Below are 22,581 nucleotides of genomic sequence, written 5' to 3'. Positions count from 1 at the left end.
TTTTATGACGTATATAAACGAGAATCGGAGAAATTAAGAGCAGCGCAATCGGCGGTCAAAAAACATGATGAGATTGCTGTAATTGTATTACACAAAAAAATTATCTGCAGTTGGTAGTGTATATTTATATCATTGGATACACATTTATACACACAATCCAACCGGAATTCACAATTTGCATATTTTTGCTGTTTTTGTTTCTGCTTCAACCTAACACAACAGGGAAACAAATCAAACACCTGTTTCAACTCATCACTCCTCTTTATAACACTCCGAAAACTCCCTTCATTTTCTTGGCATCTTTTTTTTCCCCCTCTCACCCCAAACCCTTTTTCCCATTTCGCTCACAGAGAGGAAAAGAAAGCATCTTTCTTTGTGTTTCTTTTTTTTTCTTTTCCGTTTCCTGTTTTGTGTTGGATATTTTTCCAATTTAATTCTGTGTTTCTGATCGAATGCTCTTAATGGTTCTATGATGTGTATTGGGTTTTCATTATTCTGTGTATGAATTATTGAACTGAAATAGATTAACTTATTAGCTGTATCATTTCTTAAGAAAAAGATTTTTTTTTTTTTTTTTTGAATGGGTGATCTTCCGGGGGGTGGCGCAGCGGCGGAGTTGAGGCCCGTGGCTTCACATTCGACGCCGTTCGCTGAGCCAAACCCGTTAGAGATTAGAGGGCAGAATTGGGCCACAGTTGACAGAGCGGCCCGTGAAATAATCCGGAAGGTCCAACCCACTACTGTATCCGAAGAGAGGAGAAGGGAGGTCGTTGATTATATTCAGAGATTAATCAGGAATTGTCTTGGCATTGAGGTGAAATTGAAGTTTCCATAAGTCTCTTTTTTAACAGATATCTAGACTAGATACATTTGTATGTTTACGTTCTATGTGTACATGTTTCTTGCATTTAGAGACAGTGGCACTGTGTCTTAGTTTTTTTCTGTCTTTAGTGTTTTGTTGTGTGTAGCCCAGATGAGTGATTCTCTGCAATGTTCACTGTGCCCGGACTTATTCTTTTGTTTGCATGCATGGTTTTCTTTTGCTTCAAATTCAAGGATAGCCTTTATGGCAAATTTAGCTTTGATCAAATTCCTCTCATGTGTTCTATTAATGCCGAATAATATCCAAATGGAAGAATGCTGGTAATATGAGATAAAAAGTTGCTTTTTTAACACGTGGACAGGATACCGAGTAATGCAGGGTGTTTGATATTTATGGAGAGAATCACTTGACAGGTTGTATTTAATGTTACGGAAATGCTCTGTCGATTTGTCCACGTGTATTTCGTCTCGAAACTATAAATTTGTTATCGAGGTTATCTGGAAGCTGTCATTAATATGACTTGGTGTGCGCGTATCAGTTACTCGACGATTATAAAGGCACTCTGTATCCGATAACTTTTTCGCCGTTTGTATTTATAGATGTATTAAACATATTAAGTTTATATGGACTAGTTAAGATGCCTATGACTTGAGAATATTATTCCCTTTGTGAATGTAGCTCACTGTAGTTAGAGTTTTGTCTGTTTATAAGGTAAGGTAAGAGCACGTCTCTCTTTGTGTATTATACCGTCTTGGTTGGTCTCTGATTTGCACTGTTTTTAAGCTGCTCTTTCCCATTACATGGGTATATGACATAAGCGAGCTGGAGTAACTAGCACAATTGTTTAAAATATATTGCCTAAGTGGCGTCGGAGTTGTGATTTTCATTTGCTTCATGTCACAATGCATGTTGCGTAGTTAAATGCTGGTCTATGTGCATTATGTCTTAAATGCATCCGTTGCAGTTGGGTGCTCCATCTCTGTTGTTTGGCTGTGGATTTTGTTATTTTGACTGTTTCAACACATCTGTTTAGATGATGGAAATTACAAATTATTCTGCTGAGGGCCATGGCCAGAGAGTGATAATTGCATCGGTAACAGCTAGATATATTCCTAAGAAGATTTAGTACATTGATTCATGATTTTTAACTCGGGTAAACAGTAGGAACCGCATTAGGTGTTCCCTTGATGAACACGCAGCCTTTTCAAATCAACTAACAAGAACATCTCTCTAGTATATTCCCACTGCCTAAAGTATAGTCCCCCGAGTATTTTTTTTCACTGACATCTAGCTTTTCTGTGGTTGAGATTTGTTTTCAATGCAGTCTTAGTATAATTGTTATTTGACAAGCATATTGTGAGAGTCATGCGATGCGAGCTACTCAAGAAGAAGGCAAAACAAACTTTTGTCGGAAAGCCAAACATGACGTAATATCAGATGATGATCATTGATATATGTCATCTCACCTCAGATGGTTTGCCAGATTCTTGGTTTGTATTGTATTGCGTGCCAAGTTGTTTTACTGTCTACCACGTAGAATTGACATGCACCATTATTATGCTTATTAATGATTTCTTTACCACTTTGAAGATTTTTCTATGATAACACCAGAGCAATTTCCCGATGATTACAACTTTGGACCTCATCACAAAGTATACTGACCATCACTGTCACAAAATACAAATGAATGCCTTGAGCATCAAACCAATTTCATCTTACAGGATATCTGGGTGCTGGGTTATGGCTTCTTACATTTGAATGGAATAGACATCTGGTGACATGTGAAGAAAGCCGAATGTGTTTATCTCTATTATTCGTAGTTTTTGTAGGATTTAGTATTTCTACTGCACGTGATTTTTTCTTGGTATTTCCTGTCAGTTCTCTGTCTGCATTAAACTGCTTTATTATCTTTGTGGCTTCTGTATGCATGTGAACATTATGCATGTAGGAAGTAGCTGATGATATAACCTTTTGGGACAATTGTTTTGCCCAATCTCCCTTTCTTCCTCACACCGAAGATTACTTTTGTATTTGTTGGATCATATGTTTGAACTTCTGGCAGGTATTCCCATATGGATCTGTGCCATTGAAAACTTATCTTCCAGATGGAGATATTGATTTGACTGCCTTTGGTGTCACAAATGATGAAGATGCTTTGGCTGATGATATGAAATCTGTGCTTGAAGAAGAAGAGAAAAATAGGGCTGCCGAGTTTATAGTAAAGGATGTCCAGCTCATTCGTGCTGAGGTATGCATCTTCTTATTGATTGGTCAAACATACTGGATCTACCCTAACAAGTACTATGTGCTTGACCTAAAAACCTTTGACTAAATGTTGCTTAGATAATGTATTTGCTTATCCGACTTAATGCCCCAGATTTATTTATATCTGGTTGCACCATATTCCCCTGTGGCATAAATAGTAGCTCTCTACAGAGAGTAACAATGACACAATAGTTTAGATGCATTTGGTAAGAAAAAGTAAGTGAATAAAATAAACGAGCATGTGTTTCCTGTATAATATGGTATCTGCGCAAGAGAATTTGCAGAAGAAGAACAAACACTTAATGAAGGCTGGACTTTTAGTAGGTCTCATGGAACAGGTATTGTAGGTAATCCTCCAGAGATTTTGATCAACAGTCGTGCTACTCAAGGTAGTCGCATAATAGCGTAAGTCTTAGTGGTGTAGCTCTGGAAATGGAGGTAACCTTAACATAGTAGCTCAGTGGTAGAAAAGGATTTATGTAGCAAACTTCGGAATGTACCTAAAATTTGATAAGGATTTACTAGAGGAACTTAATCTTTTTGAGCCACACTCGACTTAGTTTATGAGCAGGTTTCTTCCAAAAGTGAGGGTAAAGGATATGTGAGTAACCTGTTACGAACCAACCTTCAGATATTGAGCCTTCCTTATATGTCAGGAACCTTCCTCTTTCCTGTCAAAATTTTCCAATATATTATCATTGGCCTCATCATAGGAACTGACGCATAAAGCAGCTGAGGCCATAGAATTAGTTGTGGATATATTTCTGCATGAAGCATTAGTGGCATCTATTGCCTACCTCGTGTTACCCATAGGCGGAGAACTTGCTTTATTATAGGTGAGGCTAGGCCTTGCTGACAGTAGAAAAGGAATTACATTGCTTACTGCTGTGCTGCCCAATTGCGTGCCATGTGGATAAAAGTGCTTTCCAAAATTCACTTTTTCTTATTTGAAAAGTTTATTATGTATGCTATTGGATTTGGTTGACTGATGCGCTCCTTGAATTGCTACCTTTTGTGCAAAATACAAAAAATATTGTTTGCAACATTGGTAGGAATCATTTTCCTTTATCTTTGACGTTAAGACAGTAAGTTTTGCCATACAGTTTCTTTCCATGCTTCGAGAAACATAAATTGAGTTAAAATTTTCATTTAGTTTTCTTGCTTTCATGATGGCATCTCTTTGTCTCAATTTTGATGCACTTTCTGTTCATAACAGATTTAAGGAAAATTGATCTTGATTTGTACCATTTAGTCCTATCCTTCTACATTAAACATTGCGGTTTTCCTGTTCAGCAGGTGGAGATTTTCTTGACACCTGGCTCAAGCTTAAGATTTGTCTTTTGCCTTTAATTGGGTCTAATGGTACTCTTATCTTGTATTAAGTTAGAGTATTTTGTACTGTGGATCGATTTTTGTTTAGACAATAGTAAGCTCTAAATTGTGTGCCTCACATGCCATTTTCAGTTGGAACTTTTTTAGTGAAGGTTAGATATTTGTTCAAGATTTCAGCTTATATCATTGGAAATCTTGTGCAAGTTTATGAATATTTTCCCGTCTTAATGAAATGGAGCTCTTATATGGCAGGTTAAGCTTGTGAAATGTATTGTTCAAGATATTGTTGTTGACGTATCCTTTAACCAAATTGGGGGCCTTTGTACTTTATGCTTTCTGGAGCAGGTAACTTTTGTTATGTAATTGTGAAAGTTAAGAACTGTTGAGGGATTTATCTGAATACTTGCCCAGGATGTTTCATTACGACTGATGCTTCCAGTGGTCTCTAATTTGTTGATTAAGACATGGTTGTACGCTAATGGATTAAGCATGACATATGTGGTTCATTGAGAATTGAGATGTAACTTCTAGTGCAATGAGTGATTAATGTTGTATTTTACTTATTCATATTTGACTCATGTGAAAATCATACATATCGTGTCTGCTATACAATTATTTTATGATTAGTGTATATACACAGGTATGTTTTTATGTTTGTTAATGAATATTAAACAAGAATTGTTACATGATGTTATCAATGTATTTTATGTTATGAGTTACAATAGATATGTTGCCAAACAAAATTAATTGTCATATTAAATATATTTATCAATTTGTGTTGTTTATGAAATTACTCGTTTCATAATAGCTTTTATAAATACAAACAGCTTTTTGTACTCCATTCTAACGATGAAAAGAAACTTGATGAGACATTTAGCTCTAGTACAATATGCATCCTCTTCTTTACTTGCATGTTCCATCCTCTAATGCAAGAATTGCTAATTCCGTAGACTTAATAATTTATTATTTCTCTGTTACTTTACTTTTGGGCCTGATACTTAGTCTTATGAGAATTGCACAAAATCAAATCCATTCAAGTTATGTAAATGAAGGTGGATTCACGAATTTTAAATGTTGACAGTTGTGATGCATTTGTTCAGGTTGATCGCCTCATTGGCAAAGATCATCTGTTTAAGCGCAGTATTATCCTGATCAAAGCATGGTGCTACTATGAAAGTCGTATCCTTGGTGCTCATCATGGTTTGATTTCTACATATGCTTTGGAGACGTTGGTTTTGTACATTTTCCATCTTTTTCACTCAACGTTAGATGGGCCTTTAGCTGTGAGTTCTTGTGGTTATAATCCATTTCTTCAAATTGCCTTGACATAATAAACCTTATAAGTTATAACGGTAATCTTTTGCTTTAGGTTCTATATAAGTTTTTGGACTATTTCAGCAAATTTGATTGGGAGACCTACTGTATTAGCTTAAATGGCCCTGTTCGCCTCTCTTCATTGCCAGCTATTGTTGGTGAGTGTCATTTTCTTGATCGGGATCACAAATATTACATAATTAGATCTTACAACTGCCATTTAACTGTTTATTCTGTTCTCTATTTTTTCAGCTGAGATGCCAGAAGATAGTGACAGAGATTTACTGCTAAGCAGCGATTTCTTAAGTTCATGTATTGGCATGTTTTCAGTTCCTTCAAGAGGTGGCGACAAAAATTCTCGTGGGTTTCAGCGGAAACATCTTAACATAGTTGATCCACTGAAAGAGATCAATAATCTTGGACGTAGTGTCAGTAAAGGTATGAATCATTTTTGTTGCTAATGTGAGTGAAGCAAAGTTATTAATCATTGTTTTATTTGTTAGAGAAGACAACTGTAGGTCACGCCTGTTTGTCTTATTGAATGAATATGAGATGAGTTGTATATAAGATATTTTCACCCTGCTTATGTCTTATGATTTTCTCGTCAAAGTCTCAGGATAGATGCCTGTTTGATATCTTGTTTACAAATATGAACACAAACCACTCTTCCTGGAAAAATAAATTACCTTATGTACGCTCCAGCAATATTTTGCGTTTCAAAGCTCAATGAGTGCGCATCTGCTTGGATACCTTAACTGTAGCTCTGTGCTTCCTTCTGATGCTAACTCTAGATTTTTTGCAATAAAGTTCAGTTGGCTGCATCTTGTGTTTACATTTTTTACCATCGTATTCTGTACAGGAAACTTCTACCGCATACGCAGTGCTTTCTCTTATGGGGCTAGAAAACTTGCACGGATACTTACGCAGCCTGAAGATTCTATTGCTACTGAGCTTCACAAATTCTTCTCCAACACTATGGCTAGGCATGGAGGTGGAAAGAGGCCTGACGTTCAGGATTTTGACCCCTCCGTAATTTGCAACAGGCCCATCTCCGCAATGCCTGTTCCAGAGGCTGGGTTGTCTAAAACTGATAACTTAAACGAATACATCGATGAGCATGCTGGAGATTTTCAGCCCAGTTCAGGTAAATTTTCCCAAGATTTACTCAAAGGGACAGAAAGAAAATCAGATGTGGCAAATGGAGAGCCATACAGCAGCTTGGTGTTAAAACACCCAACATTGTTGCTGGACAGAGACCAGCCTTCTGAACCTAATGCTCTGGGTTCTCGTTTTCATGGAGATTCAAATGACCTTGCCACCTCTTCGCTTGGGGAGCTTAAGATTTCTGCTGGTTCATCCACACGTCAAACTCCAGTTATGAAGGAGAGTGTCACTGCAATTGCTAAGCCCTATCATGCACCTCACCTCTATTTTTCAAAATCGAAAAGTATGAGAGACCGAGAGCCAGATTCAGATAAGCAGGACAACTGTGGAAAGAGCACCTCTTCCTTGGTTTCATCAGGATCTGATGAAGGAAGAGATGATGCTGTTGGAAGCATGGACGAAAACCAATTTGTTGACAAAGATGAAGCAGTGGCTTCAAGCAAATCCAAGGATGTTTTTCCGGCTCCAAAGTCATTGTCTTTTTCAGGGGATCAAAATCATATGGATTCAGACCATGGCTCAACAAGAACAAGCGAGAGACCTGAAGCTTTAAACTCATCAGATCTCACTGGGGATTATGATAGTTACTTGCACTGCTTGCAATATGGTCGATGGTGCTATGAATATGCCTTAACTATTCATTCTTTGCACATGCCTCACTTGCCAACTGCTCCATATCAAGGCAGTAACAGTCCATGGGACGGTCTCCTGCCCCTGTCGCATTTTAAGCAGAACGGGTTTTCCCATCGACATCATAATGGCTTCCATCCAAGTCCAGCAATGTATACCATGCAACCTTTACTAGTACCAGGTGTCCCCTTTGGGTGGGAAGAGATGCCAAAACCCAGAGGAACAGGAACATACTTTCCAAATATGGTGTGCAACTGAACCTAATCTCTACAGTCATTATTTTGATTACATGGACTGTTCATGTGACTTTGTAGCTTCCTTTACCTATCACCTCTAATTTGCTGTCTGGGTTTTTTGCTTTGTTACTCTGCAGAGTCAATCCCCACAAGGTTATAGATCTTCGTCAATGAAAGCAAGGAATCAAGCACCATCAAGGTCTCCACGAACCAATGGGCGAAGTATGATATTTAGAGAGCCAAATATGCTAGACAGAAGCAGCCATGAATTGTCACAACCTCAAGTCCGTGTCGAGAAAAGTGTGATGGTTAGTTCTTCTGGTAACCACCCATCATTTTCTCCTCGTGGGAATGGGTATCCTAATGCAAATGGCTTATCGATCCAACATGAGGGGGTTGTTGAATTTGAATTGGTTGGACATGCATCTGGAACATCTGAATCAGATAAGAACAGGAAATAAAGATCCGTCTCTGGGTCCCCCAAAACTTTCTCAGGGACACAAAAGTCACGACCTGCATTGAGTAGGGAGCAGGATAGGTAAAGGAAACTTTGAATACATAACTATATACTGCTGTCTTTGGTCGCTGATATTGCTGGTCTTCTGTTTGAGCAATTTCCTTGCTCTGAACATGTAGGATTTCATTGAACCATCTGAAAGATGAAGATGATTTCCCTCCGTTGTCTGCCTGAAGAGCTGTGAACAAGACAATCTCTGTTATTTAGTCACTCGTAAACACGAGTGTACCAAAGGATTTTCTTCCAAACCAGTAAGCCCGAGGTTTCTGCCTCTGTGGCTTCTCGGCTGCTTGTGACAGATACTGAAAAAATTGTGGTTTTGCCTTTTGAAACTAATTTGAGTTAAGAGGATTTGTTTTTGTATCTGCACATTGTGGCAACTATCCCCCTGGTTTGGCAACATAGATTTAAATTTTAATATGAACTTTTGCGTAGGATGTTAAATTCTTAACGCAAACTTGTTTGTCTTCTCAGTTTAGCGATGATAAATATTGTTAAGAAGATTGTCAAATGTAGCTGAAGAGAATGAATTTTCTCTTGTTGCTAGTATGATAGAATATGTCATAATTGTGCATTTCAGTTCAGATCTCTCATTAATGTCCAAAGATGAACGCATTAAACTGATGTATGAGAATCCCATCTGCATGCTCAGAAATGTTCCACCATCGCAGCTAAAACTGCAAGTAGAGAGTGATTGTTTCTGGAATATTACGTTATAGGTCTACCTATAACACACACACCCATCTGGAGATTCTTACAGTGTGGATCATTATCAATTCAATGTAGATCTTAGTATTTCCGGACTTTTCTTAAGGAGAAAAAGTAGAAATATGATTAAACTATTTTCAGCACTCCAGACAGTAGCATATGGGTCCTATCTTTGTAGTCAGATATCTGAGATTGGATCTCTCACTAAGCTGAGTTGCAGTGCAGATGATGTTTCAGTTTTAAGAGAAGGGGTTTTTCAAATAACTGAATCATTGGGAATTAATTGATTAGACACGCCACTAGGCACTAGCAACCTCAACGGCCCTTATCTCAAGAACGAAGGACGCTTTCGAAATAAATTAACAGGACCACATAAATAAATTGCAATCATGGAATGTACATCGCAACTGTGACGCCACATGATTTAAATTTGATTAACTTTATTGCATTATTATGGGGTGTACGAAATGTAATTCGTTGTATCATGTCTTGAGCTAGACAATTCAAGAAATGCCACCCCCTGACCCTCCTGGGAATCCAAGTCAAATATCTTGTCATTTTCACTTCCATTATTTTAAGTAATTTTGCTATATATAACCCTTATTGGTTGCCAAAATTCGCAGGGGCTGCCTGCAATGCATCCATTATCAAAATAATCGTCGCTATCATAGAAAATTAGAAACAAGTTGATAATTTTTACTGTTGTTGCTGTATTATTGCTCTATTTTATCCATTGTTCTTAATACTATTATTATTGATTAATTGAAATTAGGTTCATTCATTCGTCAAATGACAAAGATTTAAATTCAAAAATTACACATATGTGTTAAAGATTAAACTCAAACATCACACAAGTATGAAATACCTTAGCTTTCCGACGTGTTTGGTGTTTGTTTAACCTTCTAATCTACCGCTAAACTTAAGCTAGACCTTACACAATTCCTAAGAGTTGTTTTTACATTGGTTTCAACTAAACATGATGATATTTTGTTGGCCGATTGTCAACCATTATTTTTTTTTTTATTGGAAAAAAAAAGGAAGAGAATACAAAGTGTGTACACATGTAGACACAGTATGTCCATTATAATCCAAGTCTCGATTATTGACAATTTAAAAATCATACTTGCGTAGAAAAACATCAGGGAGGTGATAACGTGGCAGTGGTATACAACACTTTGATACTGCGATAAATCATCTTTAATTAATCCTTTGACTCTGTCCACTTATGTCAGTACAATACATGTAACCGAAAAGCCAGTTTTTATGTGGCCAAATTGTATCTCGAAATACTGCATATAAGAGATCCCGTCAGCCCTCCGCCTGCCTTTTTCCTTCAATTCCAACAAGCAGCACTCTCCATCCCTAGCTCTCTAAATCTTTTCGTTTTTCTCAACAAGGAACGTCTTAATTGGTTTTATTTCAGTACGTTCTTGAAAATCATCAGGGATCGAATCTGTTGTTGGATCCATTGTGTTAATTACCACCAATGGTGCTGCCAAAACGTGGCCACAGATTTTTCAAATTCAGAATTAGTCCACTACTTTCTTTCAAGAATGCCCCACTTCTTGATGATGATTCCAGCTTCTGAAAACCTTTCTTCATAACGCATCGTCTCCACTGATTCTCTATTCAAGTCTCAACAAAACGACATAAAGATAATTATTCGCCTTCATCATCTCCACATCCAACAGTACTGTAATTACCTTAGAGAAAGAAAATATCTATTTTAGGGTATCATCCTATATATCCCTCCCTGTATTTTCTCCTTGCAACCAAATGATTTGTCAGGAGTACGAGTTTTCGCGTGAAGTTGTGGGAATGGCTTGGATTATGCTCAGGATTGATTACTCGAGGCTCTTCTGGCTCTTGTTTGGTGTCTTTTCATATGAGAATCACGAAGGAAAACCTCGGATCTCCTAGCATCTCTTTCTTTGTCTAATTCTCATCATCATCGCCGAAAATATATATATTTCAGATTTTAATTACTATAACAAAGTTTGAGTACATATATCTATCTATATAGTAGTAATAAATAGATATCAAGACACCGGCCATCTGAAAAGTTTTGAAGGGGCGATTTATTTAGATATATTGCATAATCATGTATGCAAGTCGGATCAGGGAAGCCGTTGATGGAGGAAATATGCAGTTGTATGTTGAAATGGATCCATCTGAACGATATGGTCGAGTAAGTTTCTAAGCTACCTATCAGCTTTGTGTAATTGTATTCTTGAGCTTTTCTTCAGCTGCTTGCATTCTTTTACATATTGCCTGTGCAGTAGTTAATCTTGTTTTCGCATTACTTGTGGCTTAATTATATCTAAGACTACTGAATGAAAGGGGTACTATAAACTCGGCAATTACTATTTGATGCTTAAATTTCTTCTTTTCCCAAGAAAACAAAATGTTGGAGATTACATGCATGAAGCATGTTACTAGAGATTTCTGGATCTGATATGTCATCGAAAAGGTGGGATCCAGGCAACTAGAAGCTTTTTCTTTCAAGAAGCACGATCTAGACAAGTCTAGGTTTGCTTTTTCTGAAGAGAAGCAAGTTGAAATATAAAAACTTCATGAAGAAAAGAAGCTTAACAAAATGCTGCTTAATAATTATTTAACTAGAGTTGACTTCAGAATGTCGTTTTGTCAATAAATACACATAATATTGCACCGTGCATCATCTAATATGATCACGATTAAGTGGTTCCGAAAATGTCATCTGGTTATATATGAGTTCTTTCCATGTATTGACTTTTTGCAGTTTATAGATAAGGCTGGTGGTTGAATAATTAAAAGAAACAACTAATTGCTCCTCTGCGGTCCCGCCTTTCTTTTAGTTCGCGAGAATTTATCTGCTAAATACCACCAAATATGTTAAATAAACAGATATTTAGACGTCCATAGTCACAGATATATGCAACTCTAAGTTGGTTAAACTCAAGTGCTATGCAAATAAAATAAGATTGGAGTAAAGTCCATCTTAATTAGCTTTCTGTATTTTCTATGATAACAATGCCTTGTTCGATAAAAAGGAAAAGAAATCTGAATTTTTGCTCCATTATCATCTTTTGGAGGATGAGGGACATAAAAATGCTACCGCCTGAGACCCATAAAATCTAACTATTGTGCTTATCGCATTCTATTTTCTATAGCTGATCTAAGTGGTAATGTTTAGACATTTTGTTAATATTTGAGAGGCATTCATCACAGAAATCAGGACCCTGCAATTGATCACTAGTTTGAATATTGCTTTAGGCATATCATGCATGTTATCATTTACCTTCTCAATATGCTTTAGGCATTCATCACACCATTTTGATGTCTTTTGCAGTTCAAAGATGTTCTTGGCAAAGGGGCAATGAAGACCGTGTATAGGGCATTTGATGAGTTGCTTGGAGTGGAAGTAGCTTGGAATCAGGTGAAACTCAATGATGTCTTTGGTTCACCTCAAGAGCTGCAGAGGCTTTACTCTGAAGTCCACCTCCTCAAGAGTCTTAATCACGACTCGATAATGAGATCCCGTGCTTCCTGGATTGACGTTGAACGAAGAACTTTCAACTTCATCACTGAAATGTTTACATCCGGCACCCTAAGAGAGTAATGTCACGAATCTATACAATTAATTTTACCATTTTATGAAAGAAAATCTGAAGTTCAAAGTATCAAATTGCTGATTGAGGAAGCTTAGTTGTGGTAGTCTATTACTAGATTTTGGGGGTGCTTTGATGTTCTCATATACCAAACCAACCAAATCTATCGTGATGTTCTACAGGTACAGGAAGAAGTACAAGCGGGTGAATATCCGAGCAATTAAGGATTGGGCTCGCCAAATTCTCGAGGGGCTTGATTATTTGCACCGTCATGATCCTCCAGTAATTCATCGGGATCTAAAGTGTGATAACATCTTTGTCAATGGCCATCTGGGGCAGGTTAAGCTCGGTGATCTGGGGTTAGCGGCCATTCTCCGTGGCACGAGCCATGCGCACAGTGTCATAGGTAACCATCTCCTCTTTCTTGTTAATTTGTTTTTATAGAATGTCTGTGCAGCAAATCAGGGTACAAGATTAGAATTTCACTGCATGATTCAAATTCATAAATATGGATTATAAAATGAAACCAATTAAGTTCCTGCATATAGTCTACCATTTAACTGAAATTTTATGTTAAATTGTGGAAGAAATCATACTAATAAAGAAAATGATTTTCATGATAACCATCAGGCACTCCTGAGTTTATGGCACCAGAATTATACGAAGAGGAATACGATGAGCTTGTAGATATTTACTCCTTCGGCATGTGTGTTCTAGAGATGCTCACTTCCGAATATCCATACAGTGAATGCTCGAACCCTGCTCAAATTTACAAGAAAGTGACTTCAGTAAGCTTCAAATTTGATTCAAAATTGTGACATTTCCTGCATGAAAAGCAGGAGAGCTGGATCTCATTAATTTCATGCCTTGTGAAAATAGGGAAAGTTGCCAGAGGCATTTTACCGGATTGAAGACGTAGAAGCTCGGAGGTTTGTGGGAAGGTGCTTGGAGAAGGCTGCAAATAGGCCATCTGCCCGTGAACTTTTGATGGATCCCTTTCTTTCAGTTGAAGAGGTTGAAGAATTGCTTGCGAATGTCGCTAAGATCCCATCTCAGAAGGCTGCGCTGAGTGGAAAATCTGAGGAATTGCTACCGCTGTCGGTTGTTCAGGCAAGGAGCACCGACATGTCTATCACGGGGACTTTGAATCAGGAGGATGACACCATATTCCTCAAAGTACATATTTCTGATAAAGATGGTATTGGCTCCAAAATTCTCAGAATTTTTCCTACCTGTTTTCCATTTGAAGTTCTTTGAGTTTCATTTAGCCTTCTGATAGATTTGTAAGAGTTTCAGCCACATTTTCTAAGAGATTTAAGCCCGTGTTGCACACAAGCTATAAGTTGGTCATACTATTGAAATAAAGTTAGACTAATCACCGTTTTTATGAACTATACTTGCAATTCTAATAGTTCCAAAATTCAGGTTCTGCTAGAAACATCTACTTCCCGTTCGACATTATGAGCGACACTTCATTGGACGTAGCAACAGAGATGGTTAAGGAATTAGAAATAACAGATTGGGATCCACTTGAGATTGCTGATATGATCGGTGAAGAAATTTCCACTTTGGTTCCGTCCTGGAAGGATTCCTGCTCTTCCCTAATCAACCAGCAGCATAGTTTCAACTATGCCGACGAGGAAGATGATAATGACGATAACGGCCCCCACCACCCTTTCTATTCTACCTCCTCCTTTTCTTCCTCCCATGCTTCCCTGCCAGGTCTTTTCTCTCTTTCCGATGCTGAATTTTACCAGGCAAAAGCACTACATGATTGGCATCAAGGTATGCACATTTGAATAGTTTTCTCATTCTTTAAAGTATTCAAGGGTAATTTCTCTTTTTCTCATTACAACATGACCTTTTGATGCAGAGGACACAACTTCCATTGATGATGCCAGTTCGATAAGCTCATCTTGCTCTGATAAGTACTCCAATCTAAAGTACTATTCAGCAAATGAGGATAGTTTTCTTCCAATCTCTGACAAAGAAGAAATACATTGCATTGCAAAGACTCCAAAATGCACAAGGTTTGGTCCTGAGGGAAGCACAACCAGAAACTGCAACTTTAACGTGGTGGGATGTAGCTCAAAACGCCAGCAGAAAATGGTAAGGACTAGATCAATGGTGGACATACGCAGCCAATTGTTGCATCGGACACTTGTGGAGGAGATAAACAAGCGGCGGTTGTTCAAGACTGTTGGGGCGGTTGAGCACGTTGGATACCATGAGGTAGGTGATTTTTCTGAGGGTGAAAAGACAAGTGGTATTTCTAAAGGAAAATCCGTCAAAGAATGTGGGATAAGAGGGTTTAGATGGTGATGTTTTAGTAAAGAATCAGATGATTCTCGGTGTGAACTTTACATCCAGTCATGTTTGGTGTGTGATTCAAAGTGTGAAGCAGCTGTAATAAAACGCAATAAAGATTACTCTAAACACTACATTACTATTCATGTGTTTGCATTCCACATGCACATATAAATTTAATTGTCAGGAGGCAATTAATGTTAAAGGAGAATCGATTGGTCACTGCGGCTCAATTTCTTAAACTGGTACTGAGCCAGGAGGAGAAAAAACATCTTTGTACATTCCAATACTTAGAAATTCTGTACATGTGGACTTGTTTTGTCGAACAAAGAAGCTGCTCGAGTAGTCAGTAACGGAGTAGAATCAGAATGAAGAAGTATCTGCATTCTGCAGTTTTGTGGCCCACAAGAAGTATCTGCATTCGGCTCGGATCTTGTACTTAAATCTTAGTGTGGCATTTGTATCTTCATGCTTACCTTCATAGGATGTATAGGTAAGTGGTTTTGGTTGAAACCATACCATGTGTGGCATCAAAATTTGACACTATCAAGTGTAATATATCATTAGAATCCAGAGGAGAGGATTCTAAAATATCTTCAGTGCATCTTGCATTCTTCACTCATTTCCTTTTACATGAGTCATTTTTTTACCAGGGATGCTATCTTCACTCATCCTGAATTCCCTGCCACCAGTGGCTACACGCAAACACATGCACAAATACACTATTCATCGGAAACCAACAACTACAGTGTTTCAAGCATTGCTAATTTGTATGATCCGGTACCTTGTCAATCATAATAAAAATACACACCTCCCTCTTTATTCCGCCTTGCCTGTGAGTTTTGCTTATCCTTTGGCCAAACGGTCTGAAGCTTTAAACATGACTGAGTAATCTGCAAACAAAGTATAGTAGTGCAATGCAAGTAAGTATCAATGACACAGACGTGCTTCCTACGACTAGTCCGTGCACCCCAACCGGGGCCATGCACTTTTCAAACAATAAGCTTATGACTTCTTCTCATTTTACTCAGACTAATCTTTTTTTGATCTTCCAATGGAGAAAAAGAAAAGCCGCTTAATCTTTTCACCGTCGCCGGCGGCGCCACCTCCCTCGCCGATCCCGACAGGAAAAGGCTCCCGGTCCGCCGCGGATCAGATTTTATCTGAATACATAGATAAATCAATACAAATCCCCGAACTAAGACTTGCTCGGCAGGTTCAGGTTCACCAATTCAAACCGGAGGAAATCAGTTACGAATCCCTTCAAATGAGGGAAAAGGATTCAGTGAGAGGGTTGATGCGATCTGTTAGAGAGCTGGGAGTGTTCAAAATAATTGATCATGGAATATCGACGGAAGAGTTAAGAGTTGCTTTGGGTAATAGTGAAGGGATTTTCGGGCTAATGGTTGAGTGCTGCACAAGATATGGAGATCACGAGAAGCTTGTTTGGCGTGGGGATGATAACCAGATTATTGAAGAGGCTACCGCTATGATTGGCGAGCAGAAGCTTCAGGTTTTGCGGTAAGATTGACAATGACATCCATCGCCGTCGGCATCGGGTTTCAGTTTCCGCTCTTTTTTACTTGAGAGTTTTTCGGCAATTCCATTTCCCGGTTTCGGTAAAGAAAAAACAATAATATTCAACTAAACAAAAAGGGCCACACCCAAAAGATAAATGGGCTTAGTGAGTGTTGTGGCCCAAAGATGTTTTTGGTTTTTTAATCCTCATCTCTTTTTCAGTATTGGTGGCTTATATTTTTGCACAAGTTAGAATATATAAGTATTCCCCCAAACTAGTTAATCCAAATCAACATAAATAGTTTCTTTGATAGGACAAATATTTCAATTCCATAAAATTAAATCAATCACAGACCAAACAATAATATAATCAAATCAGACAAGTATGTACGTATACATTAACATCACCTGATTAATTAGTATGACAAGCCAATTGTGTCTCAAATGCAATTGTATTTTTGTATGCAGCCAAAAAGTGGAGAGGGTAGCAAGACAACTGGAAGGAATTGCACAAGAGTTGAGTGAGGTTATTGGTGATGTTCAATTAGGTGAGTCCACATTGAGCATATACAGCTACCATCCACCTAACATCATCCATCCAACTTCATCTACACCCCAAATTTCAGCTCCATATGCTTTCACCCTCCATCTTTTGCTAGACCCAACTCAACTTTGTCTCCAAGACTTGTCCTTCCGCACCACCCCAGATACCATTGTTGTGACGATGGGGCAGGAGATTGAGGTGAGTTTAAGTAATATTCTGGAGACGTAGAGGGCCTCAAGCTAAGCTTATTGAGTTTGAATTCAAACAAACTTTTAACTAATTCGAGCAATTTTAAAAGTTTTTAGTCGTTAACACACATTAATTTATTGGACTTTTCAAGTTGATCTAAGATACGAGGCTTCAATTATTTCAATCTTAATATGGAGTAATTCGATTTTTATGAATTTTCTAGTTAAAAGGACATAGTAATTGTGGTCGTTGAATTGCTTGTGATATTATAATATATTACTAATTATGTTATTGTACAACATGCACTTACACGTCTGACCACCGTCAATTTCTCTTAAATACTACCCAACTCATAGCATGAAATATTAATCCAAGCTTTGCTTTTTTCAGGAACGGAGTTTAGGGGAATTCAAATCTTCCCAAGGTAAATTACTGTTGAAGCCTTTTCTTCACATAAACAGACCATCATTTTCGATTGAACAGAAATGGTCAGCTTCAAATGCTGTCGGTGACTTGCGAAATGCTGTCGGTGAATCTAACAAAATAATTTCCCTGTCCGATCAGATTTTGATTCTTCTCCTGGTAGCATTTCTCTACAACTCTTTATCTTATATATTTTCCTGAGGGTCGACCATCAACAACTTGGTTTGTACGTATACCTCATCATCAACAACCAGAACCATCTTGATTGATGCTTGTTAGGTCATATCCTAGAATTTCGTGATGCTGTTCGATCTCAATCTATAATGCTACCTTGTCACTTAGCTTCCGTTTTCAAAGTGGTAATTAATACATGTTCCTTTTTGATTGATATATAAATGCAGCTTAATTATCAATTTTCTCTTCTTCAAAATTTAACAAGTTTGGATTGGGATTGGTAAAAGTTGTATAACTAAAGTGCTAATTAAACCGTTTGATCAATTATATGAAATTAGGATGACAAGTGAAGTTAATCATAGGCAAGAAAGTGGTTGATTAGCTCTTAAACCGTTGATCAATCCATAATTATTATGCAGTCGGGCCTAATTAATGATTGAATACATGGAATGGGAGAGGTAGAAATGAGTATGTGATGATTGATATATAAAGCAGTTAGGAAGGATCCATCAATCAATCTTGATTGTTTCATCTCTTTCAGTAAAATCACACATCTACTCCATACACAATCCCACCCCACAACTTTAGTTAATCATTTTAATTTGGTAGATAATATTGGTGCAGGTGGCTATACCTCGACTCTATACTAGACTTGATTAACAAAGTCATACTGCTTAATAATTCATGCCACCTCACTTTTTCCACTGTACAAATTATATACATTATTATTTATTATAACTAGATCATGACTTTTTGTTATCAATATTCTTATTTAGACATATATGTTAGTCAATAATATATATGTACACGTTATTCGTTCAGAATTGCTAATGATACTTTTGTATTATAAAGTTAATTAAAATGTCAAACGCAATATACTCATAAGTTGAAAATTTTTGTTTCGTCCTTTCAATAAAGTCTTAGAAGTTGTTGTGGATAAATAATAGCATAATGCTGAAATAAAGTATTCAAGAATATATGAGTATTTTGGTGCAACATCGATCAATGTCTTAATCAAAATCTTAATCAAGATCTTAAAGTAAGACATATAAGAATATGATCATGGAAGAAGAAATTTAAAGATTACTATACACAAAAAGGTAGTGATTTAATGGGTAGGTGGTTCCACGTTACAATTTGGTATCTTATTTTGTTTAATGAAAAAAGTGAAACAAGTAAAAAGAATTAAAGTTTGAGAAGGACTAATTTTTTCTATATATATTTGGATATGAAAATAAAAATACTGATGCTAAAGGTGATAGATAAGAGATAAAATATAATAATCAAATAGTGTGATTTATTCTTTTTGAGTAGTAAAAGTTATATTAGAATATCATTTTTATAAATATGAAATAAAATGAGAAATTTCTTACAGACATCTCGCTCATAAATTGTTCTTCTTCATGATGTTGGAGGGGAGAAAATCTAATTAGTTGAATGGTCTTCATCAAGACCCCACAGAAATCTAATGACGCTACGTGCAAGATTTATCACTTTGATTATGGCCGAACATCTTAATTGATCATTAATTACTCGCATGTTAGTGTTAAGTTTCAGAATCAATTATTTTTAAACATACATCATTTATTCAAAACAATTATATTATATTAAACTTTAATTTGTTTTATTAGGGCCCAATTAATCGCATTATATATAACTCATATGATAAATATATATGATTCACTCTCCAAGTAGTTAACTCGGAATATATGAAAACTAGTCGAGAAAAGAAATTTGCATATAGGAGTAATATGGTTTATAAGACAGAATTTAGCAATAATTTATAGTGTTATAGAAAAGCTTCTCATTCTCATTGATAATTAATGTAAGACAGTCCCTTAGACGAGGATTTTGAAGAGATATATAGTCTCGCTCCCACATCCAACCCCAAAGATAATGTTGCAAAAAACTAATATGAATGGAATTGTAATTTTGCATATTTACTTGAGAAGCAATCCAATACGATTGAACAATCTTTAAGTACAAACTTGTTCAATTCTTTTTCATCCATCCCTTTCTATGGAACTAAAAAGGGTAAAAGTAGTACTACTTAATTAGGTATATTTACGACACGGTATTGTAAAAAATATAATTAATATTGTACCTCAATTCCATGGATAACATAATACTTTAGTGGTTAGATTAATAGGAACACATGGATGTCCTTAATCTTCATCAATTGGTAAAATCTGTTTTGTCCTCCATCCATCACTAATTATAATACCATCTGAAAAATCTCGTACCTTAGAGGCTAAGCAGAGAAGAAAAGGGCGATAGGGTTTGGTTCTTGTCTGTATTTGGTGCAAGATTGAGAGATGAAAATGAAATAAAACATAAGATGTTGAAAAAAAAGGAGGAGGACAGAAAGGGGCAGCTATGATGGATACAGGAAGACATGAGCACATGGAGAAGTAATGTTTTCTTGTACTGCCACCCGTGTGCGCAGACTTCCGTCCACACGCACACAAATCAATGAAACCAAGCAAGAAATCCACATTGTCTAATATCCATGCATCAATTGCCGCATGATGGAAAATATAATAGCACAAGGCAGGATTGATAATAGAGAGGACACGACGGGGAAATGAAATTTGGAAAAACAAAGAGGATATGGTGAAATTAATTAATTTGAGTAAGATGAGAGAAAATGGGGTGACCCCATAAGGGAAGGGTATCCATTCTTTTAATTAGAGGAAACCCCACCGGAATGTACGCATTGTGTCGGGGGGCCTGGCCTGGAGGGAGGCTGCAGGATATATATATATGAACCCAAAAATCTTATTAGCTAGTATCCATCCACATCATCTACCTTACAATAATATATATATATATATATATATATCTTATTCACCTTGTGTTTTTCTCATCAAAGAGGTCTCCTCTTGCTCTTGCTCTTGTGGCCCGCCCACACGGACCATATATAATCAATTCCACCGCCCGTCCCTTTCCTCCCCATCATTTTGTTCTGCATATATATATATATCTATATACCCTCTTCCGTCCACATTAGAATATATGCAAAATGCAATGTTTTTTTATTAACAAATTAGTTTAGGTACGTACGTAGTATAATCAATGATTTCTCTGACTTCTGTGCCATTAATAAACTAATAAATCATCATACTGACTCGGTAATATTTAATTAGTAGGTTTTAATTTATGATGCGATTCCCTCATTTTTGTAATCAGCAAATTAAGTCTTTTAATTTTAAGCCCTAAATAATAAGAAGTCAATTATTTTGGGACAATATATATATATATATATGTATACATATAGCACCACGACAAAGTGAATATATTTTGGAGATTATGTGGGTGCGGATGGGAATTTATAACATGTCATCCTATACAGAAAAATGATCATATTTTGGGTATGGATTAAGCTAATTAAGGGGGAAGATCAACTCGTAAATTACAACATGTGGAAAATAAAAGAGGATCTACTAATTAATTAGAATTGGTTTTCAGTGGACGTGTTGTGTTGTCCATTCCTAGGAAAAATATAAAAGAAAGAGACGGAGTATTGAAAACATGTTTTTTTTCCCTTAATTAATAGAGAAGGGACCAACTAAATATTGATCAATTTAAAACCCTTTATATATATATATAAAAATAACTATTATCATTTTAAAAGATAATAAATATTTTTACTATATATTAAATGCCAATGTCAACAAAAATAGCCCAAATTAATTAAGTTGATAGACCAGAAAAAAATAGGTCATTTAATGAATTGTGGCTTGTCTTTGGGGCAACAAAGATGCCGCATTCCAACACAAGATAAAAATTAAAAAGTCAAGTAATTAATTAATGGGAATGACATTTAATGCACAGCTACTTATAACATAAATATGGTAATTACATATATGTGATGAATTGATGGTTCTATATGCGCTGCACCTCTTTCACATTTTGCATCAAATATGTTGTCCTATGCTAAAATAATTGAGCATCACGCAAACAACTTGATTTAATTTCTTTATAATAAAGGTACTCAACTTAAATAATAGAGTGCTGGTTTCACAATTAACAGTAAACTCCACTTGACATTAAAGTTGGTAATTAGTTGGGCAATTAAAAGAGTATCTAAGCGTATCATGCATGAGGGTTTTTTGTCCCGGAAAGAGAAGACATATATATCCACAATCACCGCTTTGCCTTTTCAAACAATATTACCGCCAATTTAATTACTCATTAATTTTGCAATCTAAACCAAAAATTTAATTACTAATGCATACTTTTATATTTCTAATTAACAAAGTAAATAATATATATATATATATACCCCACTTCTCTATATATTTCTAATTCATGTTAATAAAAGGAAACAAATTTTTGTATATAAGTTGAGATAAGACTTTAATCTAATCCATTTATTCCCGGCGAGAAAAAAAGGAAATATTTTTGTGGCCACAATTAGCACATAATTTAATGTTTTACTGAATCTCCAAACCAAATACTAACTTGAATTCACTTTATATACATGAGTGGCCTCTCTTTCCTTTTTTGGAACTTTAGACAAAGATGCAACACCAAAGTCCAAAAAGCGTGCTAATTAAGTAAATCATATATGCATGCGTTTAATAAAAGCGCGCTGTAGGTAGGTATGTATTTGATTTGAATCTTCAACAGTTGTCACCAATCATTTTGGCTTTCTACCATATCAAATTTGCCATCAGGAATTAAAGCTGATATATTATGTAGTACCCGGAGAAACAGAACAGGGTGACGGCAGCCACAACTTTGAAAAACTCTACTTTGTCCTTAAAGCGTATCTTCTTTTTATGCCAATGGAACCATATCCTTTGGATCACTCAGCTTTTATTATACAAATTAACCCACCTATC

General features: G+C 36.5%; 3 protein-coding genes across 4 annotated transcripts; all 3 read left to right on the top strand.

The window, feature by feature from the left end:
* On the top strand, positions 1 to 8,749 carry LOC105174651 (uncharacterized). Of its 2 annotated transcripts, XR_016062847.1 has the most exons (9): positions 1 to 814; positions 2,886 to 3,071; positions 4,673 to 4,765; positions 5,521 to 5,703; positions 5,790 to 5,892; positions 5,987 to 6,172; positions 6,594 to 7,774; positions 7,902 to 8,302; positions 8,401 to 8,749. XR_016062847.1 is itself a non-coding variant. In XM_088875651.1 (8 exons), exons 1-8 carry the CDS (start codon positions 581 to 583, stop codon positions 8,223 to 8,225), a joined length of 2,490 nt encoding a protein of 829 aa, XP_088731777.1. In that variant the 5' UTR covers positions 1 to 580; the 3' UTR covers positions 8,226 to 8,749. The 2 variants fall into 2 exon arrangements, 1 of the variants encoding a protein (XP_088731777.1); XM_088875651.1 differs by having other exon boundaries at positions 7,902 to 8,749.
* Positions 8,750 to 10,254: 1,505 nt separating this feature from the next.
* WNK5 (WNK family serine/threonine-protein kinase 5) lies at positions 10,255 to 15,030 on the top strand. Its single transcript, XM_011096817.3, has 7 exons — positions 10,255 to 11,177; positions 12,321 to 12,586; positions 12,762 to 12,985; positions 13,210 to 13,367; positions 13,459 to 13,777; positions 14,005 to 14,364; positions 14,453 to 15,030. Exons 1-7 carry the CDS (start codon positions 11,091 to 11,093, stop codon positions 14,899 to 14,901), a joined length of 1,863 nt encoding a protein of 620 aa, XP_011095119.1. The 5' UTR covers positions 10,255 to 11,090; the 3' UTR covers positions 14,902 to 15,030.
* A 910-nt stretch (positions 15,031 to 15,940) lies between these two features.
* LOC105174650 (2-oxoglutarate (2OG) and Fe(II)-dependent oxygenase superfamily protein) lies at positions 15,941 to 17,973 on the top strand. The gene is made up of 3 exons (XM_011096820.3): positions 15,941 to 16,407; positions 16,873 to 17,146; positions 17,528 to 17,973. Exons 1-3 carry the CDS (start codon positions 15,941 to 15,943, stop codon positions 17,759 to 17,761), a joined length of 975 nt encoding a protein of 324 aa, XP_011095122.1. The 3' UTR covers positions 17,762 to 17,973.
* Positions 17,974 to 22,581: the final 4,608 nt, after the last annotated feature.

The sequence above is a fragment of the Sesamum indicum genome, linkage group LG11 (genome assembly GCF_026168435.1).
Source record: "Sesamum indicum cultivar Baizhima isolate 11 linkage group LG11, ASM2616843v1, whole genome shotgun sequence".
Lineage (NCBI taxonomy): Eukaryota > Viridiplantae > Streptophyta > Magnoliopsida > Lamiales > Pedaliaceae > Sesamum > Sesamum indicum.
This window is presented reverse-complemented; position numbering and strand designations above follow the sequence as displayed.